The following is a 23,733-nucleotide window of genomic DNA, read 5'->3' on the forward strand; positions in this document are numbered from 1 at the left end:
TTATCATGTGGGAGGGAAATAGCATAGAATGAGACCATCACCAATGCAGTCTTTCTGACCCTTGGCAAATTCTGTCCAATTCCAGACAGAGATCAAGTTCCAGATAGAGAGCTGGGATACAGAAGGAAAAAGAGGGGCTCCAACAGGTGGTCTTTGGTGCCAATTCAGTGCCAAAAGGAATCCACAGTTTGGGGTGCAGTGAAGAAAGAAATTTATCCCATGCAAACAGCTCAAATGGGACATAGCAGGGCTGCAAAAGCATCAAGGTCCTGGGCCAGGCCCCTCTCTAGGCAGCTCTGCTCTGCTCTGAACTGTTCCTGCAAGACATCTTCCATGTTTCATTTTCAATGTTTCAGCTTTAGCCTGGGAAATGCAATCTTCAGTCTTTGGTGGAAAGGGCAAATATGCTCCCTCAGTCAGAGGGGAGGGGACTTATAAGGCCAGAAGTCCCCTCCTCTGATTCCTCATGCAAATGAAAACTCCAAATACGCAGTTTGATTGGTCCAAAAGGCACTGTCCCGATTGGTTAGAATGGAACCACTCTGATTGGTCAGTGAAGATGCTGAGGGGGCTACAGCTGTGCTCCCACTGACAGGGGAATGGAACTCCAGGAACTCTGTGTGAGGTCTGGCTCAGATGGCCGGGACACAGTGCAGTTCAGTGCTGAGGCAGGTAGTTCAGTGCAGGCTTCTCCCTGAAGTGCAGTGTGTGTCAGGCCTCTGTGTAGAAATGGCTGCTGGAGTCTGTTTTGTGTGTGCCTGTTTTGTTTTGTGCAGTTTTTAAAATATATATTCTTACCAATTGAGAGAGAGAGAGAGAGAGAGAGAGAGAGAGAGAGAGAGAGAGAGAAACATCAATGATGAGAGAGAATCATCAGTCAGCCAGCTCCTGCATGCCCCACACTGGGAATCCAGCCCACAACCAGGGCATGTACCTTGACCAGGAATCCAACCAAGACCTTTTGGTTCATAGGTCCAAGCTAAACCACTGAGCCATGCTGGGTGGGCTTTGTATTATTTATAATTTGATCCCAGTTAAGCTACCAGGAACCCTTCTTGTCCTGTATCCTCTTTCTCAGGGTCTACAGGGGCAAAGGCCATGCTCACAGACAAGGTAAGGAAAAGCAAAATTCAGCTCAGGGGAAGGGTCTGTAGAACACTCAGCAGTGGCTGGGTCTCAGAGCTAGAGTTTTGAAAGCCAGGAGATAGGGAGGATGTGAGTACTCAAGAGAGCGAGGCAGAATGGGACCTATGTGATCTATGTGGCCTAACTCTTCATAACCTCTCTGGCTTTCTCCCTTAGATTGTATCTTCATCATTCTTTGCACTTCAGCTAAATTAGCCTCTTCTCTGCTCCTCGAAAATATGAGGTAAGCCCCAAACCAAGGGCTTTTGCATCTGGAAATTCTGCTGTCTGGAACGATGTTTACATAGAGACTCCCAGCTGATTTCTTTCTGGGCTTTCCTCAAATTCGTCTTCTCGTGAGGTCTTCTCTAGGAACCTCATCTAAAGTTCCAACCTTTCATTTCAACACTCAATATCCTCTTTCCCTGCATTAATTTTCCTTCTTAGCACTTATCCCTTTCTAACACAACATGTATTTTCCTTAACTATTTTGTTTATCATCTGTTTCCCTCGGTAGAATATAAGCTCTCTGGGGGCAGGAATTCCTGTATGCTTGGTTCACTGTTATATCATCAGAACCAAGAACAGTGCTGGGCACATAGCTGGTTCCTAATAAATACTAGTTGAAGAAACCAATAAATGAGCATTATTTTACATAGCAGCTGCTATAAATCTCTTAAAGATGCCTCTTCCTTGAAAGAACTACACACTTTCCTATTTTTCTGCTATGATACTAGCTTCTTCTTTCACTCCCTTTTACCCCATTTGTTCCTCAACATGCCAGATTATTAATGTTGGAGTGTCTCAGTGTTGTGGTTTGAATTATGTCCCCCCAATCCATATGTTGTAGTTCTAACCCTCAGTACCTCAAAATGTGACCTTATTTAGAGGTAGGGTCTTACAGAGGTAAAAACGTCAAAATGAAGTAATTAGCATGGGCCTTAATCTAATACAGCTAGTATCTTTCTAAAAAGGAAAAATTGGGGGCACACATACACACACACACACACACACACACACAACACCATGTGAATGTCAACAAAGAAACCAAGGTAATTCCTCTATGAGCCAAAGATGACTAGGAAACTATCATAAATCAGAAAGATCAGATTCTCCCTCATAGTCCTCAGAAAGAACCAACTCTGCAAACCCCCTGAACTCAGACTTTTACCTCCAGAACTGAGACAATACATTTTTTGTTCTTCAATCCCTGAGTCTGGTATGTGGTCATAAGAGTCCTGGTAAATGAACACACCAGGGATCCGGTGTTGAGATTCTTTTATAGTTACACTAGAGGCCCAGCACACAAAATCGTGCATGGGTAGGGTCCCTAGGCCTAGCCTGCAATCAGGGCCATCTTCTGCCCATTTGCCAGTCCCCAGTCCAGGGGTGGGCAAACTTTTTGACTCGAGGGCCACAATGGGTTCTTAAACTGGACCGGAGGGCCAGAACAAAAGCATGGATGGAGTGTTTGTGTGAACTAATATAAATTCAAAGTAAACACCATTACATGAAAGGGTACGGTCTTTTTTTTTTTTTTTTTTTTTTTTTAGTTTTATTCATTTCAAATGGGCCGGATCTGGCCCGCGGGCCGTAGTTTGCCCACAGCTGCCCCAGTCCCAACCCGCTGCCGACACCAACCCCGGTTCCCCGTTCGCCATCTGGCGATCTACCAGAGCCTGTGGGCTGTGGGGAGGGACCAAGATGTTGGCTATTCCACCCGCTCACCAGTCCTGAGTCCCACCCCACCGACACCCACCCCAGTTCCCCATGGTTCCCCATTTGCCATCTGGTGATCAGAGCCTGAGGGCTGTGGGGAGGGACCAAGAGGTGGTCAATGAACCTCATAATGACTGGTCGATCAGTCATTCTGGTTGTTACGCCGTTATGGTCACTGGCCTTTTATTACATAGGATTTGGTCCTTGATCTCATGACCTGTGCCTTTAAATCTCTTTTATATACTGAAGTCTACCAACAGTTTACCTCTAGCCCAGCATCTCCTCAGGACTCCTAACATATATCTTTAAAATGCCTAAATCTAAACTCCTTTTGCTCTGGAACCTCCCTCCTCCTGTCTTTTTCATCTCAGTTAATAGCAACACCATCCTTCAAGTTGCTCAGGTGATCTACCTTGGGAACATTCTGGGCTTTTCTCTTTCATATCTCATACAAAGTCAAACATAATTCTACCTCTAACATCACAAAAACGATCTGGCTGGCACTTTAGTGCTTAAATGAGCTACTACTACTGTATCCTTTAAAGACTCAAAACGACAGAAATTGTTTGCAATGATAATCAGATACCTTTATTTTCTACGTTTAATTTCTTACAATCATTTTGGAAAAATAGTTGTGTCTCCAAATGTACTTTCACTGACAGAAGGTGGTATGACCAAAACATTCTTTGAAGGGTTTTGGAGAAAAAGTACTTAGCACTGGAAAACAAGTTTACATTTTACACATACTTTGCACAAGATTAAAGGCGAGGTCCGATGTCAGAAGCAGAGGCCATTCTCCTTCGTTGAATCAATAGATCAGAAGAGAGCCTTCGGCATTAGAGATCCAAATTTATGAGATTTCAATCCAGTTTAAAATAAAGGGCGCCTAAAATATGAAAATGCATTTCATTTTTAAAAACAGCTGTTTTGAAGAATGACTTTTTAACTTGGTTGGTATCCTCTTAGACATTTTGAGGTTTACTTAGCATAGCGTTCTATCTGCTTACCATTCAAATTTGGACACAATGATTATCTGGTGTACTATGGGAATAGTTGAGGAGGCTCTATAAATAAATAGATCAATTTTGCTCAATGACTACCCTTCCATAAAGCCTCTTATAATTGGAATTAACCTACTATCTTCTTATCATTTAATATGTTTTTGTTAGAAAGCGTACACAGCATATGAAATTACAGGATTTCCAGGAGTTAAAGACAAATTTAAGAACTCTTAAATAATATTTGTAATGTAAGCAACACAGTTATTACATTAGCTTAAAATAAATCACAACATTCACAACACAGTATTTTATTTGGTCTCAATATTGAAGATGTTTTCTTGAATTACTACTTATGTAGAGCTCAAAATGTAATTATATCATCTATCATTTTTCTTCAAGAATCTGAAAAAGAAAGAATTGACATGTAAGCATAAAAGTATTTTCATTGACAGCATCTTAATTTCATCCCCTTATCCACTCATTTAATAAACATCTATTTCTCTTTGCCCCTCGTCAATAGTCTGTGACAAGGGATCATGTTGTGGGAAATCAGGAGCACATCTTTCAAAGGACTGATTGTTAGAAATGGCACAGGGATGGGAAGGGGCCCTTTGGTCGGTCAATAATTTGTAATTTTCACAAATGGCTGACCCACAGATTTGTTGTGAAAAAGAATTTGTCCAAAACTGCACATTTAAACAAAAAAGAATGGAAGATGTAATCTCATCAGTCATCTTACAGCTTACAAAAGACACAGTGATTGTCCTCTTCCATGTGTTAGTGTCTGCTGTGGTGCATCATGTGATGGAGAGGCCTTCTTATAAACAGTTTTTCAAGAAGCCACATGGGATTACCTTTCTGTTTTGAGGAAAGGGACACACTGCTTTCAACTATCCATTTATGGCCATGAACAGACATGCGCCACACCCCTGACCATGCATGTCCCTGAGAAGTGAAGGGTAATCCGTGGACAAAGTCACCAGTTGTGCAAGTGTCTTTGCAGACACCCTGCCCACTACTGAGGACTCTCATGAAAACCAGGACTGAAGTAAAACAATAAATTATACTCATTCTGAGCTTAGGTCTCCTTTAATCTCCTTGACCCCTTCAGGGTCGTAGTCTAGTCTACCTTCACGTTTTAGAAATAAAGCTTTATTGTAACCCAGATACTCCCATTCATTTTACATATGATCTGTGGACAATTTTGCGCTACAGTAACAGACATATTTTTGAAAGAAACTATATAGACCACAAAACCAGAAATATTTACTCCACAGGCTTTAGTGAAAAATTTTGTTAATCTCAAATGCTGATGATGGAAAATTTCTTCAAGCACTTGCCAAGTATTGTAAATACATTTTCTGAGCTAATATAAGCATTAATGTACTCGGGAAAAATATACGCCTTGTATCTACATGTACATAAAAGTATTTGTGTTAACAAGCTTATTATATAACAAAGAAAAAACCTATTTGTGTTTTCTCTACTCAAAAGTTATTTTACAGTGAATACTACTGGAGTCCTAGTACACTTATTTTATAGGTAAAAGGAGCTGAACTTGACTTTTGCTGCCTGAAGCTGGCTATGTTTCAGGGAATAAAATTAGACTCAAAGTGCATTGTATTTTCACAATAACAAACCTTGCTGTAACTTGGGGGCATCTCCCTGTACTTGAATAAGTTGCTAGCAGTCAATCGTGGAATGAAACCTTAAATTAATAACAGCAGCCTGGCTGGATGCTTGATAGGAACACCAGTTTTTCTCATTAGTGTGAGTCAGTCTCTGCTGCTTTAAATCTTGTCAGAGGGTAGGAATATGTCTGGGTGAACTAGAAGATACAAAGCTGTTTACTTATTGTGATTTTTCTCTGTTATGCAATCAGAGCCCTGCCTGAATTTTAAGCTGATCACAGGCCCATGGTTCACTTCTGGTAGGAGTGTCATTCTTACAGGATGTCTCGCTGGGAACAAGTCTAGGATATCTCTTACCAAGCGGCTCTTACCTCCTGAAATAGCTGGATAATTGCTATAAGACTATGATAAGAATGAACAGACATACGCACCATTTGGGACGTTTTCACCAGCTTTCCTCAAAGACCTTTTCCATCAGTTTTCCAGCTCTTCAAAAAAGTCAGGGTATTCTCCCTCAGTGCTGTACAGCAGAAATAGAAAATTGTGCATGTTAAGGCTCTTAGAGAAGAAAGCATCTAAATAAATGATATTGTGTAACCTATGCTATTCTCTGTCCCCTGTAAAGTGCTCTGGGGGGTAAACAATTATCATTCAGTTTGGTTCTTGCCGGTGAATGATTTTTTTTTAAAGTGTCTAAAATCAATCCTACACAATTACAATCTGGTGGGCAAAGAAAGTCACCTTGTATGGCCTCATCCAGCCAGGGTCGTCCTTAATACTCACTTTCCAACCAAACATAATTGGAATAAAAAGAGAGCACCCCACTCCCTATGTACTGTGCTCCAATATCTGTACACCCAGACAGACTCGGGCTTCACTGAATGTCAGAAGACAGAATAACTCAGAGCTTAATTTGCTAAAATAAGGGAGTTGAAATGCTAATACAGGGAGTTCCATGTGATGCCAAATTGCTAGTGGACTGGGATTTCCATAGTTAAAAAGCAGCCCTTTTGTTAAAACTTGCTTCCAGATTCAAAACAGATGCCTCTATAGTCATCAGTTTTAAACCTGGAGACACAATAGAATCAACCAGGGAGCTCTGAAGAAATCCATATATCTAGAGCCATATCCATAAAGGCACTAATTCCTGGCAATGAGTTTGGGTAGGGCTGTGGCCAAGGTTGAGAATTACTGCTTCAGAGTATAGATACTGAGATAGAGGGATGGGGAAGGCTCCCTTCTGTAGCTTCTATTCTAAAAGTGATTTATAAGTTCACATTTTAGCAAGTTGTCTGTTTCTTTACCTCCTCTTTCCATTCAGGATTGAGTTCAAGTATTTCTTCACAGCCATTTGTTTCCGAAGGCGGGTATAGTTGTCAGTGAAGACTGCGTCCGAATGGCGTTTGATTGGCCCCTGGCCTTCTGAGATGTCACTGCTAAGAAATGTGATGGAAATAGAATCAAAGCTTTTTAGCAAGAAATGATAAATACACCACCATTCCCATTTTTCTTGGTATCAAATAAAAATGAATTCTAACACCCAATTTATTTTCTATGACAAAAAATACATAGAAAAAAATACACCTAAGCCTAAGGATAGGAGAGTGAGAAATAATCCAATACATGCTGGCACTTACTGGGAGTGTCTTAAGACTAAGTGAGCAAATATTTTATCAAATCATAGAGGGATATTTAAAGTTGTTTTCTGCCACTGGGAGTAAATTAATGCTTCTTGAGGAGCTATGTCATCTAAATAGTGCCATCTAAAGATTCAACTATTGGTCATTTAAAGAAAGAATCTTCCAATGCTTGGTTTGAGCAGGAAGTTAAAAAACAGCTACTATGATCAACCTTAACATTTGCTTCAACTTATCCTATGTGTTATTTATTTTTTACTGTGTCTACTTCAATTTGATTGCAGGTTTACAAATGTTTTCTCCTAAAGGAAAATAAGTGTGTCTAGAGCCAGTGAAAATTTTACTAGTAAGCCTTATTTCTTTAATCCATGGGACTGGTATATTTTATTGAAGAATATAAATTATTTTTCAATTAAGTTAAATATGATCAAAGTTATAAATGCGCAACAAAATTAGTAAATTATTAACAGTGCAAATATAATTTGCAGATTAAAAAATCATAATGTGTCTGATAAAATAGTAATAATAAATTATCTTTACCCAATTCGTTTTCCAACAAGAGAATCAAGGTAATTTTTGGCAGAAAGCTGACCCAAGAGTCTACTATAGTCACTGGTGAAAACTCCATCAGCATGTCTGGTATTTCTAAAACAAGAAAGAAAGGATAGCCATTATTTTAAAAATGATTTTCTAAAATATTTTGGCTCAATCAATAAGAAATAAATTAATAAATTTATGAAAGCTTCTTATAAAAATTAAGTCCCAAAGGAGATTTTCTAATTATTGGATTAGATTTCCTAATTTCCTAATAACCTATATTTTTCAGCCCCAAATTTTGAAAAGCAAGGAAATTAGCTTTTGTAGAAGTATATCTCAACATTAACTAATGTTCCCTGATAGAATCTATAAAACAAATTCTTCTCTAAGAAATATTGGTAGGAAAAATATAATATTTAAATTAGTGTCCGTTTATTTATAGCACTTTATTTCTCCTACCCTTAATAATGATAGATATAAGGGGAAACAATCCTGATTCTTAGCCCTATTACATCTTTTGCTATTTCTGCTATTTCCAATATTTGGAAACAAAATCCTTTGAAAGAGAGGGGCTTAGGTCTATCAACCAGCTTTTCTGTTCAAATGAGGAAGCTTCTATTCTTTGTCTTCAGTGGAGATCTATACTGTCTGTACTTCAATGCTGCTCTTGACAAGTGTCTCTGTGAATGTAGCTTTTACTATTAGACATCTTTTCTTTATGTAGACATGAAACTTTTGCCTTAGAAATTCCTCTATCCTGAAATCCTAAATGGGAAAGTTTTCCTATTATCGGTGTAATATCTGATGTTGGCGTTTTGTGCAACAGAATGCAAGTGAATGGTTAGTTCACAATGGCTTGTTCCATGTTACAGCCTCTGCATGCAAGTCATGTACAGGGGTACAAGCTGCCATAAATGTGGCTGGATGAAGCCATGACACGAGGAAACGTGCAGTGTTACACAGCAGAAATAGCTCCATGGAGACACAAAAATAAAACACTTATAACTCAAAATTGTGTTTTCTAAAATACTGCTTCATGAAAGTGAACTCACCTGTATGCATCATAATAGGGTGTGTCATTTTCAGCTAATACATTTTGCAGGATGTCAGTGTCTGCTTTTAATGAAGCTTGGTCAGGTTCATTTTCTCCTTCATAGGGTATTCTGTCACCCAACCTATCAGGGGAAAGTACAATAGAAATATAATACATTATTTTATCAGAAGTTTATGCTTATACAATTATTTTAAATAAGATAATCTTGGGAAGTATTGCCTATTCACAAAATATGTATAGTATATCTGATTTAATGGCTTCAATGGTTTATGAGAGTGTAAACAATAAAATTTAATGTATCCCATAAAATAAATACCATCCCACTTTTACAAACTGTATGCATCCGGTGTGAGAGCTACTCAGCTCCATCCTATCAGAACATTAAGTAAAGTACACTTCCTTGGTAATATCTTCAGGTTGCAAAGTTAAATATCATAAGCACTTAGAAAAAAAAACCTAATATTCTGTATGAAAACGGGGAGCAAATTGTATGTTTATTGATGTTTAGTATCATTTCATGTGATATGTTTCTCTGTATTGATCACATCCAAAGAATCTCTACATCTCTGAATACTTACTCAAATTTCATGAATTCTGTGGGGCCTCTGGTTTCTAATCTCATGTAGTAATGTGTTTTAGTAAAGGATGTAAAGTGCTTCACTGAAAAACTAAGGCTAGCCATTCCTATACACGGAATATTGCTACACTGCATAAATGCATACACATTTGGAACACCAGCACATGATTGAAATTCTATGTATGTGCGTTTTCTCTGTTAGGGTAAGACTCTAGGAATTTGTTGGCTCCTGGGCACTGGTGTATCTTTGGGTGATGTGGTAGCTGGTAGTCAGGAACAAGCAGTCCTCTTAGAGAATGAAGCCTAGTAATTAATACCAACTTCAGTATTCTTGTGATTGTTCATCTGTGGTGATATAACCACTCCGTCAGAATCATTCCATTTAGTTATTAAAGCAGCAGAGATCTGGCTTTAAGCAGACCTTGTGAAGAATAAGAGTTAGTGCCTGTATATAGTGCCCGTAGGTATAGGACCAGAGGAAAGTTTAAGCTAATGTAGTTTTAATTTACCATTTATTTCTTTAAACATAAATTTATTTTATTTCAGATAAAGCTTTAAATGAGCTGTATTATAATCTATGAGCTTAAAATATAAAATACCACAAAGAGAACAGTAAAAACTAAGGATTTTTAAACATCAAAACCACATATATTAAAATTTACTCATTGGGCAAGAGGATCTCAGTAGATCAATTATTCCACAATTCTTAATAATAGCAAATTAATTCTGCATAGATAGATCTCTCCAACATGCTTCTATATATGTTTTTATAATCATCTACTATACTTATGATTACTTACTGACTGATCTTAAAAATGAACTAAAATGAGGCATGCCACGGAAGCTCTATTTTCCCATCAGAGACTGATCTGAACTGAGATGCTGTATGAAAGCTCATTCCTTATCTAAAGCTGCTTTTGAATGAATGGAAAGTCAAATTCTCCTCCCACCTCGTTTGGAAATGTGAACTATCCTGTCCATAAGACTATGCCCGAGAGTGCTGGTGGGGCTCAGACCAATCACGGGGACCCGATGTTGAAAAAGCTTGCTTAACACATCGGCCAGGTATTTCATCTTTAAATGAATAATATGTAATTTCTGAAAGTTTGAGTTGTCCAAAACCCCAGATAGAAAGTTCCCATTGAGATGAAGGAATGTTCAACTGCCTGCCCTGAAGGAGAACTTACCTCAGAGCAGCAGGTGCTCCGTAAAGGGGCCACGCCAGCGTTTGTGAGAAGAGCGCGCTGACCAGGAGCAGGAGCAGGAGGAGCCGGGGCGCCCTTCTGGATTCCATCTCTGCACCTGGAAGGGGGGAGTCACGTCAAGCTTCCCACCCACAGCCCTCACCTGCTCGGTGATTCTGAGTGCCCAGCAAATGCTGAACACTCTTGCACAGAGTTCAGAAAAAGTTTTTTACATCTTATAGAAACCGTTAAACTGTAACAGTTACTACTTTTTAAATGAAGAGGATTTCTCTTGGTGGCGGGCGCTTGGATAAAAATTAGGATTCTTTTGCACTACTGCCTATCTTTCATAGTTGGCCCATGTATACATTGATTGGCTCACTCTTATCCTGCTGGAGATAGCCCTGGGGACCATCTTCTATTACAAAACGGTAGCATCCGATTGTAGTATCCTCTCTAACTGCAAAAAGATGATTATTTTTTTCTACTTTAAGACTCTGCAGCTGGTTAATATAAAACTAGGTTATTATACATTGAATAATGAACATGTACATGTAAATGTGTATATATAACAGTATAAAATGATTTTGTATATACATATTTTCTTCTTTTAATTGCAGATGTTACCGGTCACGTACTTCCTTAAGCCTGAATTTGAACAACTTAGCACAATTACTGGTGAAAATTGATTCCCCCCCCCTCAAAAAAAATTTAAACCACGTATCACCATTGACCTACTTTTTGCCACAGAAGAAAAATATATTAAAAACACTGTGTGGTTTTAACATTTAATCAACTTACACATTTTATTTCTAAATGGTTTCTAGATAGAAACTTAAGACTTCATGGTCTGTTCTCTTGCTTCTCTATAAAAATCACAGGATTTTTATTTAAAATAAATGCTTCCTAAGTTCACATAACCAACATATGACAGAAAAAGAACAGAACTTAAAAACAAGTCTAAAACTTCAAAAACAAATGTACACACTGAACCCTTCAGTCAAAAATTTATATACAAGCAAAAAGAAAACCCTACTTGTATGCATTATTTAAAAAAAAATAGTATTGAATAAAATGGCAAGCAGGAAAACCATCCATTAAACAAAAGAATGCAGAAAATTCATGGATACGTGAGAAATTGAGGCATTTCTATCCTTACCAGGGGACTGAGAAACTTCTCTTTTGGTTGCTATAAAGAAAGAAAACTGTAAAAAAAAATTTTCCAGAGAGGAAAAAAAATTCAATCTACCCTGAGAAAAGTTCTAGCAGCAGAGAGGGAGTAAGAGAAGAAAGCTGTAGTTCTCACTTACCTTGCCTGGGAGTGTTCTGTTCCACAGACTGTTGGAGCTGTCTCAGGTGTTGAAGTCCCGAGTCCAAGAAAGGCTGTACCAGTCAGAGTTGAACCTGAACTTGTACAGGCTAAGGGTTATTGTCAGCAGCTGCTTTCACTCTACCCTGACCAGCATTTCAAAGCCCATCATTTTATAGGGCTTGTACTCAGGGCTGAGCAATCACAAAACTCCGAAAGACGTCACAGCAGCTCTCCCACAGGATGAATAGGGCTTGAAATTCTTATCTAATTTCTGATTTATATAAATATATAGTGAGCATCTTCATGACGTAAAAGAGAGGAAATTTACTTTTCTTTAAACAAAAACAGCTATCAAGTTGAATGTGAAATAGAGTAATCTTTAATTAGCAGTAATGATGTAAGCAAATGAATTTGCGTTATAGTCAGGGACATTGAGGTTCTTTCAGAAAATAAGAATTTTATGTCCAGGAATAGATTTTAAAAGAAACAAATACTCATGGTCATTTTGCTTACAAATGTATAATTTTATTTTATTACAAAGCATCAATTCTTCTAAAGCCTTTATTTTGTTTTTATGCTATTCGTGTAGATGCTGATTCATATATTCTTTCCTAATTGGTATCCTTCCTAATTGTTAAAGCATCTAAAACTAATTTTTTATTTTCCATTGTAATAACTTCTTTATGTTGAAACTTCCTGTTAATCTCAGTATAAAAGTTTCATAAAGGCTCCAGGCTAGGGTAATATACACTCTGTAGTAGAAGGTGGTAGTATCTCTGCTGTGTGACATTTCTATAGAATGTCATCCTTCCCAATGCACTCTCTCACACATAATCTCAAATTATTTAAAAACTAAATTATCAGACTGTCTACCTCAAAGAATTCAATATTTCTTCTTTTTCAAAGTTTTTACTCATCATTTTTATCAATCTTTGCACTGAGCGGAATTACCGTGTTTCTCCCCCATTGCCCTACACACCCACATCCACACCAACTTTTGAGCATCTCCAACTCAATCACTTGAAGGTGGTTTCAAAGAACTAGCTGGAAAGCATGGGGAGAGTACTGTGCATTGGCACACACTTCGTTTCTGTCTGTGGGTTTTTCATTCACAGTAGTTGAGTTTTACATTTAACCACAGTTCAAGATTTAAAAATAAATAAATAAATACAGCCACATGAACATCCGTCCTTGTATTTTTTAAAACTACCAGTACATGTATTCTTTTACATGTTTGTTCTTAAGTTCCTCTTGGGAGAATGACTCTAAAGCCATGTTCTTTCTTATACTTTAAGATTTTAGTATCCGTTTGCTTTGTTCAAAGTCAGACTGATTCAGTAAAAGAAGATCCCGCTAAGCTAATCATACTTTCTAATCCAGTTACAAGAAAAATTAAATGAATTAAATTTCAAAATGGCTGGAAATTTGTTTCCCAGTTGACAGCTCTGACTTAAACCAGAGTTCCTGTGGCTTAATACCAGGAAATCATTTTTACCTGATTATTACAAACAAGAGGTTGAAATGATTCTCATATGGAATTTTTTATCCTTAGATCTTTGTCACCCAGTTCTCAGTGAAGCAATGTTATTTAAGAACATCAACAGCAAAGTAAGTTGGTTGTGAGTTACAGAAAAACTGATGCTGAGCGGTAAGTAGAAAATTTTGAAAGAAAAAGGATAGAAAAGTGATTGTTATCTCATCAAAGGAAGTATTTAGCATTAACAAAAAGTAACTATAGAAGATTTTCTAATGGTGAAAACAGTTTCTCCCATTATAATAATAAAACACAAAAATAAAGAGAAATAATTCATTTTTTACCTCAAGATGAAAAGAAAACAAAGAACTTGGTTTTTCCCTATGAATATACCCTGGAAAGCAAAATTGAATTTTAAAATGGAATCATAGCACCATCTGCAGGTTCAAAGAGTTAATCCACAGATAATTTTTAAGTGTTTCTCCTCTTTCTATTCAAAGACAAGGATGCAAACCAGAGATCCTTTAACCAGATCCATTATGGATACTTCCAGAAAAATAAGCATAAGAAAAATACGTAGTTGAATTTATTCTAAATACTTTACTATGAAACTCAGTAAATACAAAAATATAAATGTGAATTTACTGTTTACATCTGCTTTTCCCCAACTTTGACATATGTTTCAATATTTTTCACACATCTTTAACAAAACTTACTTTCTAGCTTGAGGCTTCTTAGTAAAGAGCTGTTTATAAGAACTATCATTTGTTCATTCTGCCAGAACAAAGCTCCAAGATTCTTCTTGTACAGATAAATACACCAGATACATTAAGTAATGTTTGCAAGCTCACACTGGGGTTAATTACAAATTAGGATTGAAAGCGCAATCATCTGATCTTCATTTAACTTATTTTTTTTGTTAAGAACTGGTGGTTTACTATACCTATTGTTATCTTTGTTGATGCTAACAAGTCAGGTAAGGACAACAAAAGCACATAAAAATATTGGCATCTTCTGCAAATCAAAACAGCAATGAGGTACCATCTCACACCTGTCAGACTGGCTATCATCAACAAATCAACAAACGACAAGTGCTGGAGAGGATGTGGAGAAAAAGGAACACTTGTGCACTGCTGGTGGGAATGCAGACTGGTCCAGCCACTATGGAAGACAGTATGGAGTTTCCTTAAAAAACTGAAAATGGAACTCCCATTTGACCCTGTGATCCCACTTCTAGGAATATATCCCAACAAACCAGAAACACCAATCAGAAAGGATATATGCACCCCTATGTTCATAGCAGCACAATTCACCATAGCTAAGATCTGGAAACAGCCTAAGTGCCCATCAGTAGATGAATGGATTAGAAAACTGTGGTACATCTACACGATGGAATACTATGCTGCTGTAAAAAGGAAGGAACTCTTACCATTTGCAACGTCATGGATGGAACTGGAGAGCATTATGCTAAGTGAAATAAGCCAGTCAATAAAGGAAAAATACCACATGATCTCACTCATTCGTGGACAATAGAGACCATTATAAACTTTTGAACAATAATAGATACAGAGGCAGAGCTGCCTCAAACAGATTGTCGAGCTGCAGCGGGAAGGCCGGGGAGGGTTGGGGGGCAGGAGGTAGGGGGGTAAGAGATCAACTAAAGGACTTGTATGCATGCATATAAGCATAACCAATGGACATAAGACACTGGGTGATAGGGGAGGCTAGGGGACTGTCTAGGGCGGGGGGATAAAATGGATACATATGTAATACCCTTTGTAATACTTTAAGCAATAAAAAAAAAAAAAGAAAGAAAAAAAAAATATTGGCATCTTCCCTCTCCCTTTCTCATCAACAGGACCAAGGACAGAGAAATAGAATTTTCATTCTAACCCCAAACTTACTGAATATAGGGAAATGTAGTGAAAGGTATTTTCAAACTCAGGAGTCAGACAGAAACCCAGATTCACTGTTTCTTCCTCAGTGCAAAGAGGTAATAGAGGATCTTTATCCTATATAATAAAAGCCTAATATGCTAAGTGTCCAGTCAGCCGATCAGCCATTCAACCACGCAAAGCATAATATGCTAATGATATGCTAAGGCTGCTCAACCACGCTATGACCTACACTGACCACCAGGGAGCCGACAGTCGACTGGTAGGTTAGCTTGCTGCTGGGGTCCAATCAATTGGGACTGCGTGAGACGGGCTGGACACACCCTGGAGCCCTCCCACAGTTCCTCCTCAACTGGCCAACCTCCCGCATCTCTCCCCAGCCCTGATTATGCACTGGTGGGGTCCTTCAGCCTGGCCTGTGCCCTCTCTCAATCCGGGACCCCTTGAGGGATGTCGGAGAGCCAGTTTCAGCCCAATCCCACAGGCCAGGTTGTGCACAAATTCATGCACCTGGCCTCTCGTTGCTATTATAGATGAAATGCCTTCGGGTGCTCTTTGGCCTCTTTGAATGACAGTTCTGTCTGCCTTACATCCTAACTCACACTCAGCCTGAAATCAATCCACTTCCCTAGAGGTGCCAACAGCTTCCTGTTGAGGCTTGTCCATGGGTCGTTTGCCACCTCATTGGTTCTTCACATATTTTTAACTCTTTTAAAAGAGGCAGATGTTTGTGTCCAGCTGGGTCTCTAACTCTTATTGTTCACCCAAAATCATACTTTAAAGAATATCTGGAGATATTTCATTTTAAGACTCAGTGGTTTTAGATGGATGGGCTGCTCATTTCTAAAGTTTTAAGTTTTTTAATTCAAATTCTGAGATTCCATCAAATAATCATCATGGAAACTTGGAGGAAGGCCATTCTAGCCTTGACCACTATGTCAGATTGGTGAGCAATTGGTTTTTGAAGATTGTGACTAAAACACAAACTGGAAACCCATGGAGACACTTGATGCTACTCAAGTCCCTCCAGGAAAAGAGGCTGGATCCACTGCTAGTACATGTCAGGAGGAAAGTCAATGTGCTGGCAGATGCCAAACATCAAACCTTGATCCAGTCTTGGCAGGGAGTAGCAGAATGGCCCTGGGGAAGGAGATCTGAGGCAATTGCCCCCTCCGCCTCCCCAGGGCTCCTGGCGCCTGGTCTTCAGGGAAGAATGCCTCACTGTCTAGGAAACAGGAGATGTGGCTATTGGATAAGCTCTGTTTTTTGTGTGTGTTTTTTTCTTAATCATTGTTCTAATATCCTGCATCTGTACTCATTTTACTGTCCTTCCCAGTCTGGGAGACTGATGTTCTATCTGATTCATAACACCATGACATTTAGCTAGAAAGAATGTACGAAAATTTAGTCCTGCTACTTTGTTTGGAGAAATTATAACAGCTCACTATTCAAATGAGCCAACTGACTTCCAATGAGCAGCAGAGTTGGAATTGGGACTCTTCTTTCTCTCTACAACTCCACTGGTTTTTGCTGCATTATGAAGCCAGCAAGTCCAACCTAGTCTTAGCATAGGATGTTTTTTTGCCTAAAATTTCCCCCAATTTTATCTTTTTAAAAAATTCTTTATTGTTTAAAGTATTACATATAGTATTATATATGTCTCCTTTTTTCCCCCATTGACCTCTCCCTGGCCCCCTCTTCCCCCTCTCAGCACATGCCCTTGGCCCCCCTAGTGTCTGTGTCCATTGGTCATGCTTATATACATGCATACAAGTCCTTCGGTTGATCTCTTACCTCCCACTCCCTCCCCTGCCTTCCCTCTGAAGTTGACTGTCTGTTCGATGCTTCTCTGTCTTTAGATCTCAATTTTATCTTTTAAAAATCTTCTCAGACATATTGATTGTTTCTCTAGAGCTAAGATTTACTAAATAGTAACTAGGCTGCTTCTTAGTCCCTTAAAACGAATCCTATGTATACAGCAGCCCTCTGGTTGATGTTTGATTAGTATATTGGTATATTTTAATTTGCATAAACATTTTTTCAAGCAAGTAAGATTCTTACAAAAACCAATATATTTTCACAAAGGAAAAGGAAATATTTTCTAAAATGGGAACGGCTCCTAATTCCTTTGGAATGCCTTCTCTCACCCTCTAGGTTTGCTGTTTAGGACTTTATCTGTATCTTTGCTTCATAGCATTTTCTTCACTGCAGTTAAATGACTAGTTAATTTAATTTAATCTAACTGAATCTTATGCATCACCTGGTACATTATAAGTGTCCCCCAAATGCTTGCTGATCAGAATGAAATGAATGATTTAAATGAGAAAAATGGAAAGGTTCTTACATTTTTTCATCAGGTTTTATTTAATCTTAATGTTGAATTTCCTCTATTTCTAAAGCTGAAGCAAAAAGAAAAAAAACTAGGTGTTATTTTCTCCATCTTTATCAAGAAAAACATGCAATATAGAAAAGTTAATTACTTGGTACAATATTATCCCTCTGATGAGTAGAGAATCCAGTATTTGAAGTCCATTAATGACTAATGAAATTCTAAAGCCTCTAATGAAAATCCAGAAACTTGTCAAGAAATTTTCAAATATTTATTTGAAAAATAAAAATTACAAAATGAAGGAAAGTTAACAAAACATTTATAATTCCATAGCTGTCTTTATCCCCCTTAACATAAGGCCCCTGGGATTATTTTGTCTCTTATGTTTTCTTATATTCCATTACAAATAAAGATGCACTGTATATCTTCTTGACTATAGCTTTATTACTTCCCCTAAATAATCTCATTCGGATAAATTCCTGGAGTAAAATTGCTATGTCAATTCTGCTGTAACCAGTTGTAAAGCTGGCTGGAGAAATTTGAGAGTGAAGACTAATAAACCGCTTAACTGAACTCTCTTAATTATGTACAAATGAAACGATACTTCCTACACTTAGAGAGTAACTGACTAAAAGGAGATGTCCAGCTATTAGCTTCTCTCAATAGTGGAACCTTAAATAAAATGCTCACTATGCAAATGCTCTTAATCTCTCAGTAATCACGATAGTCTTTCTTTCATATTAATTTAGCTTTTTAATGATTGAATAGTATTTTGAGTGAAGTAGATACATTGCTCTTTTACTAGACACAAGCAATAGAGAGGAAATCGTTTTATAAGCAAATAGCAAAATTGTATTACTGAACTTGGAGGAAGTCTGGCTTAGTGGCTAAAATGTACACTCTGGAGTTATACAGCCTTGGTTTGAATACTAGCTCCACCATTTGCATACAATGTAAGATCTCAAGCAAGTTATTCAATCTTTCTGAGATATATATTTACATATATATGAATATATAGACAGTACATTTATATATGTATGTATATAGGTATATATTTATAAATTAGTACTGGATATGTATTTTATGAAGAAAAATACATTAAGATGAATATGTTTATAATATACTTATAAACATGTTTTTCTCAATATGTAAAATATTAATTTATGCACACACACATACATACAAGATGCATAATACTTTTTATACCATGATCTAGCCAAGACCTTGAGAAACTGCTATCCTGACAATTGCCAGAGAGAAAACCTGTAATTTATTTATGGTTAACAACCCCATTCAGCAAGTTATCTCATTCAGTTACAGAGGAATCCATTTTGGGAGCCATTTATCTTAGCATATTGTTCCAGGAAAGTGCACTGCTCAAAGCCAGTCTATGGATGATTTATTCAACTTCTCTTTTGTAATCTTCAAGATAAGTTTTTGAGTACACCTGCCTTAAACATACTCATGTTAAACTTATCAACACACTATATATAAAGTTTTAAATTTATTTTATTTGGAACATATTCAGAATCATTTTTTAATAAAACCCTTATCTGTCCCAGGAATACTCCCTGGGCTTAGCTGCACTCATATATGAAATAGATTTCTCTACCAATTATTCCTCAATCAACACAACTTTCATAACTGGAGGTCAAGCTGCCCCAGTGAGCTGACTGGTAGAGCATATATTTTCTCTCTTTGGTGGGCAGACAGAATTTTTTTCATTCTAAGAAGTAGGCAGAGAGAACAGTCTCAAAACTCATTTTTTTTAAAAGCTCATGACGAAAATTATTCATCATGGATGTGAGGCCTCTTTATTTCCACAAATCAGTGGTTCTCAATCTTTCCTGAATCCAAAGGGCCTTCTGATACAAGGTACAAACCCTGTCCTCAAAAAAATACATCCGTGGCCATACATGACCGCTAATGTACACAACTTAAAGCAGTTCTAAAACTCTTCTTTCAAAGTTTATCAACTCCATTTGGGTTCTTGAAACTGGTGACAAAGGTTTGCTCAAGGTACTCCAAAAATCTCCGAAGCACACTGAGTGCTGCTTACCTCAATGATACTAAGGCATTTTCCCCAGTAGGTTTATTTTTACTGATTATTTTTTTATGATAACAACCAACTAAATTCCCATAATACTCCTGGCTTTAATTATCCTAAGCCTACTGCTTGGGAAACTGTAATGAGTGTTTTGCTCATTACATCACACAGGGATCCTGTTCAGTATAAACTTCAAATCGGAAATGACTGAGCTGCTCCTGGAGAAAGGATTTGCCTTTATTTTACGAGCACTTGAATGATCTATCTGTTCGTATTCCTTTCTTTAACTTCACAATTAAAATACTAAGAGATGTATCTATGGCCCTTTGCTGGTGAGAATTTAGCGTGTAAGACTGTTTTTTGAGCACTAACCTGGTTGCTGACTCCACTTCGTTTCCTCTTGGCCGTAACTTTATCATCTACTTCTTATTTATGATATCTTGGTTGGCAACCCTTTTATAAGTACTAAGTAGCAAGGCAAAGAAGAGAGGAAGAAAAGATGGAATAAAGGATTACAAAGAAAGAAAAGGTTTTGGAATTTTTTTGTAGTTATACTCCTTATCTCAATTGCCAAAACTTTTCATCTTTTTTAGCTACACGACATTTTTACATTGTTTCTCTTTGAAACTTTCAAATACATAGAAGAATAAAGAAAATGGTATCATGAACACTCATGAACCCATCACCTAGGTATTAAAACCTAGGTTAATATTTTTCCATATTTGCTTCTTTCAGTTTCCCTCTGTTAAAGTATTTTTAGAGTGAATAACAGACACAAAAGAAACAAGGCCTCCCCACTCTATGCAAAGTCGGTATGAAAAGGCAAAGAGAACAGATCTTGGAAGATAGAAAACAGAGAAATCTACACACTCAGTAACGTATCCACAATGACTTAGGGGGAAAGCATGCATTTGTAGGGGGGCAAACTAGTCTTTCCCTAGGGAACCCACTTTCACGAGATGATTAGATGGACTTTGGTTTTGCATCTGTCACTTGGCAAATAATGCTCCCATCTTCAGGATGTTCCCTGTCAGCCATTTCATACACATATGATGACGCTATGGCAAGTGATGTGATGCCGGGGAGGTATTGATGAAACTGGCAGTTGCTTTTTATTTTAATAGATCCTAAATATTTACAAATCCATCAGAACCACCTGTGGCAAATGTATTGTGGCAAAATGGCATTGACTGGGTAAATCTCCTTATTTTCTTTTAGTCTGGAAGCCATACTTCTTTTTTCTGTCCCTCTGGGCTTGGGTTCAAGCACTGAAATGCCACTTGGCCTTCAACAGAACTTAGCCTACTGGTTTGGAAATGTCATATGCAGCCATTCTGGAATTGTAGCTTTGACTCCAGAGCTGCTGCAAGTAGCCCATGTTCCTTAAGTCCTCCATTAAAACTGCAGGCTGCCAGATGCTGAGAGGGTATGCGATACCTCTTCAGGCTGAGACCAGGTCCCGGCATTACAAGGAGTCTGGGACCCACAATTTAGCTGTCTGATCCCAACTCCCAGTAACTGTCGCATTCACTTCTGAACAGTATTCATCACGTCTGACAGGAGCACCATGGATTTCAACAAGATTCTTTTTTACATTTTTTATTGAATTTATTGGGGTGAGATTGGTTAATAAATTTATAGGTTTCAAGTGTACAACTCTATAGTACATCATCTTTATATTGTATTGTGTGTTCATCACCCAAAATTAAGTCTCCTTCCATCACCATTTATCCCCTCTTTAACCTCTTATACCTCCACCCACCCTTCCCCAGTCCCTCTGGTAATCACCATACTGTTGTCTGTGTCTATGAGTTGTTTTTTTTCTTACTCCATTAACCATTTCCACCCAGCACCACATATTCTTGATCCATGTTCAATCATGTAATTTCTTTTTATAAAAAATATAATTTTATTGATTTCAGAGAGAGAGAAAAAAACATCAAGGATGAGAGACAATCATTGATCAGCTGCCTCCTGCATGCCCCACACTGGGGATCAAGCCTACAACCTGAGCATATGGCTCAATTGGGAATCGAATGGTGACCTCCCAGTTCATAGATTGATGCATAACCCCTGAGCCACACTGGCAGGGCCCAATCATGGATTTTCAATGGATGGTCTAATGCCCTGCTCCAGGCCTGCGTTCAGTTGTCGAATGAACCATTCAGGGCAGCATTGGTGTGCTGGTCCTTGAGCCACATGTAGTTGGCCAGGACACTGTGGTGTCCATGGATGTGTCCCGGGAGAAGACCAATAGGAGCTGGTGTTAGGGTTCAACTTCACTGCAGAGATCCACCCTCGGGTGGCTGGCTCATTTTTAACTCAGTAGAACCACTCACCTTGGACTCTTCTCAAAAGCAACTTTGCCTCTCTGGCTGCCTCCTTGCTTCCCTCAGAAATTAGAATAGCCCTCCTCTGCAGGTTTTAGGATGCATCTCTGAAAAGTAAACACCTGTTTTTACCTAATCACAATAACATTTTTCACACCTAACAGAATTCATAATACTCTCCCAGTAGTTAATACCTAGTCTACCCTCAAATTTCCAGTTATCCTATCCCCCCAAAATAGTTTTATAACTGTCAAAACTTCTTAAGGTTAACATGTATGAAGTAAGCATACTCAAAGTTCCTCTTCACCTCTATTTAGCCACAGTGTTTACCTCTGAATGCCAACATGCATGGGTATAGCTAAATGATTAGTAAAAATAAAGTGTTGGAATATATCATACCATGATCCCAGTTAGTAGCAAGAGTTAATCGTAGACTATTTAAATCATTAATAAAAATTATCTTCCAGGAAAATTTTAACTTTCAATATTTTTATAAAATAAAATGTTATTTGTTATGAAATATCCAAAAGTTCTATTAATTAAAAATAATATGAATTGGTTTTTAAATATGGGCCCACTGTACCTAAAAGCTTACTTATTTATAATATTTATACCTTTGAAAGACAGAAAAGCTCTTCTGGTTCTTTCAACAATGATCAACATTGCTACATTTTTAGCATTTTATTATGTTCTCTGCCTCCCTTTTAGAAAACTGGATTCTATGCTAATTTGCACTATTCTTTGTATAATTTTCCGTTCCTGTTGAACATAGCGATAGTCTTTTATATGCTTTAGAAATATTAGAGATAAATTTCTTTTTAAAGATGTTCTTTCAGCAGCATTACCTCATAAGCATCACCTAATTGGATAAAGCATCTGTAGATCAGGGATCTGGCAAATGTGGTTTTATTTTTAAAAACAAATTTCCAGTAAATTCAGTTTTCAGTTTACACTTATAAAGTCAAAATGTCAAGATGTCTCAAAAACAGTACATTAAATTGCAAGTGAACTTTCCAGATTTGATTTGGTAAAGATAGCACAGTACTCAACGAGACTGTGTGTCTACAGCATGCCTGAGTGAGCAATCAGAGATCACACAGGAACATACTGTCAAAGGCCAGACCCACACCACTTATGCAAATACCTTGAGGCGGAATTGGCCTAATGGAATAAAACTTTTTTTCCCCCTCAAAAATGTCAAAGCTTGTGGGAAATGTTACTGAAGTGTCTCATTTAATGGGAATTTCAGTGAGGAATACACTGTGGAAAAGCATGTATTTAGGGGTAAGGCAGAGGTCAAAAAAGTCACGACACACCGAACCATGTCTCATTTCTATACCATTCAGGTGAATGGAAGTGTCTAAATAAAGACTGAAATTATGTCAAGCAACACATCTAATCTTTATATATATAGTTGATTTTTTTTACAGCGAGGAAGGGAGAGGGATAGAGAGTTAGAAACATCAATGAGAGAGAAGCATCGATCAGCTGCCTCCTGCACACTCCCCACTGGGGATGTGCCTGCAACCAAGGTACATGCCCTTGACCAGAATCGAACCCGGGACCCCCCAGTCTCCAGGCCGACGCTCTATCCAGTGAGCCAAACCGGCCAGGGCAGCACATCTAATTTGATGCGTATCACACATGAGCATCTCTCCACTCCAAGACCTTTATGGAAGGGATTTGAATAATAAACTACACTTGTCCAGAAGAAACAGATCTAATGAAGTGGGAAATTTATTCTGGAGAGTCTGAATACTGAAAGCTTTGGAATATATGATCCAGATTTTTAACTTGAGAGATAATGTGGTCGTTATCTTCACCCATCAGTAGGTATTACACTTTCTGGTTTCATGAGAGGTGCATGGTGGAGGAAGGGTA

The 23,733-nt window shown here is 37.9% G+C and overlaps 1 protein-coding gene and 1 pseudogene across 2 annotated transcripts; both read right to left on the reverse strand.

Annotated features, from left to right (window-relative positions):
- Positions 1-3,413: 3,413 nt before the first annotated feature.
- LOC132236773 (VIP peptides-like) lies at positions 3,414-12,010 on the reverse strand. Of its 2 annotated transcripts, none has more exons than XM_059700010.1 (7): positions 11,776-12,010; positions 10,469-10,583; positions 8,703-8,825; positions 7,654-7,758; positions 6,781-6,912; positions 5,908-5,996; positions 3,414-4,247 (listed from the first exon to the last, which is right to left on the reverse strand). In XM_059700010.1, exons 2-6 carry the CDS (start codon positions 10,573-10,575, stop codon positions 5,951-5,953), a joined length of 513 nt encoding a protein of 170 aa, XP_059555993.1. In that variant the 5' UTR covers positions 10,576-10,583; positions 11,776-12,010; the 3' UTR covers positions 3,414-4,247; positions 5,908-5,950. The 2 variants fall into 2 exon arrangements, with proteins under 2 accessions (XP_059555993.1, XP_059555992.1); XM_059700009.1 differs by having other exon boundaries at positions 10,469-10,577; positions 11,776-12,009.
- An 8,475-nt stretch (positions 12,011-20,485) lies between these two features.
- Positions 20,486-22,515, reverse strand: LOC132236650 (mitotic checkpoint protein BUB3-like; annotated as a pseudogene).
- Positions 22,516-23,733: the final 1,218 nt, after the last annotated feature.

The sequence above is a fragment of the Myotis daubentonii genome, chromosome 6 (assembly GCF_963259705.1).
Source record: "Myotis daubentonii chromosome 6, mMyoDau2.1, whole genome shotgun sequence".
NCBI classification, from domain to species: Eukaryota; Metazoa; Chordata; class Mammalia; order Chiroptera; family Vespertilionidae; genus Myotis; species Myotis daubentonii.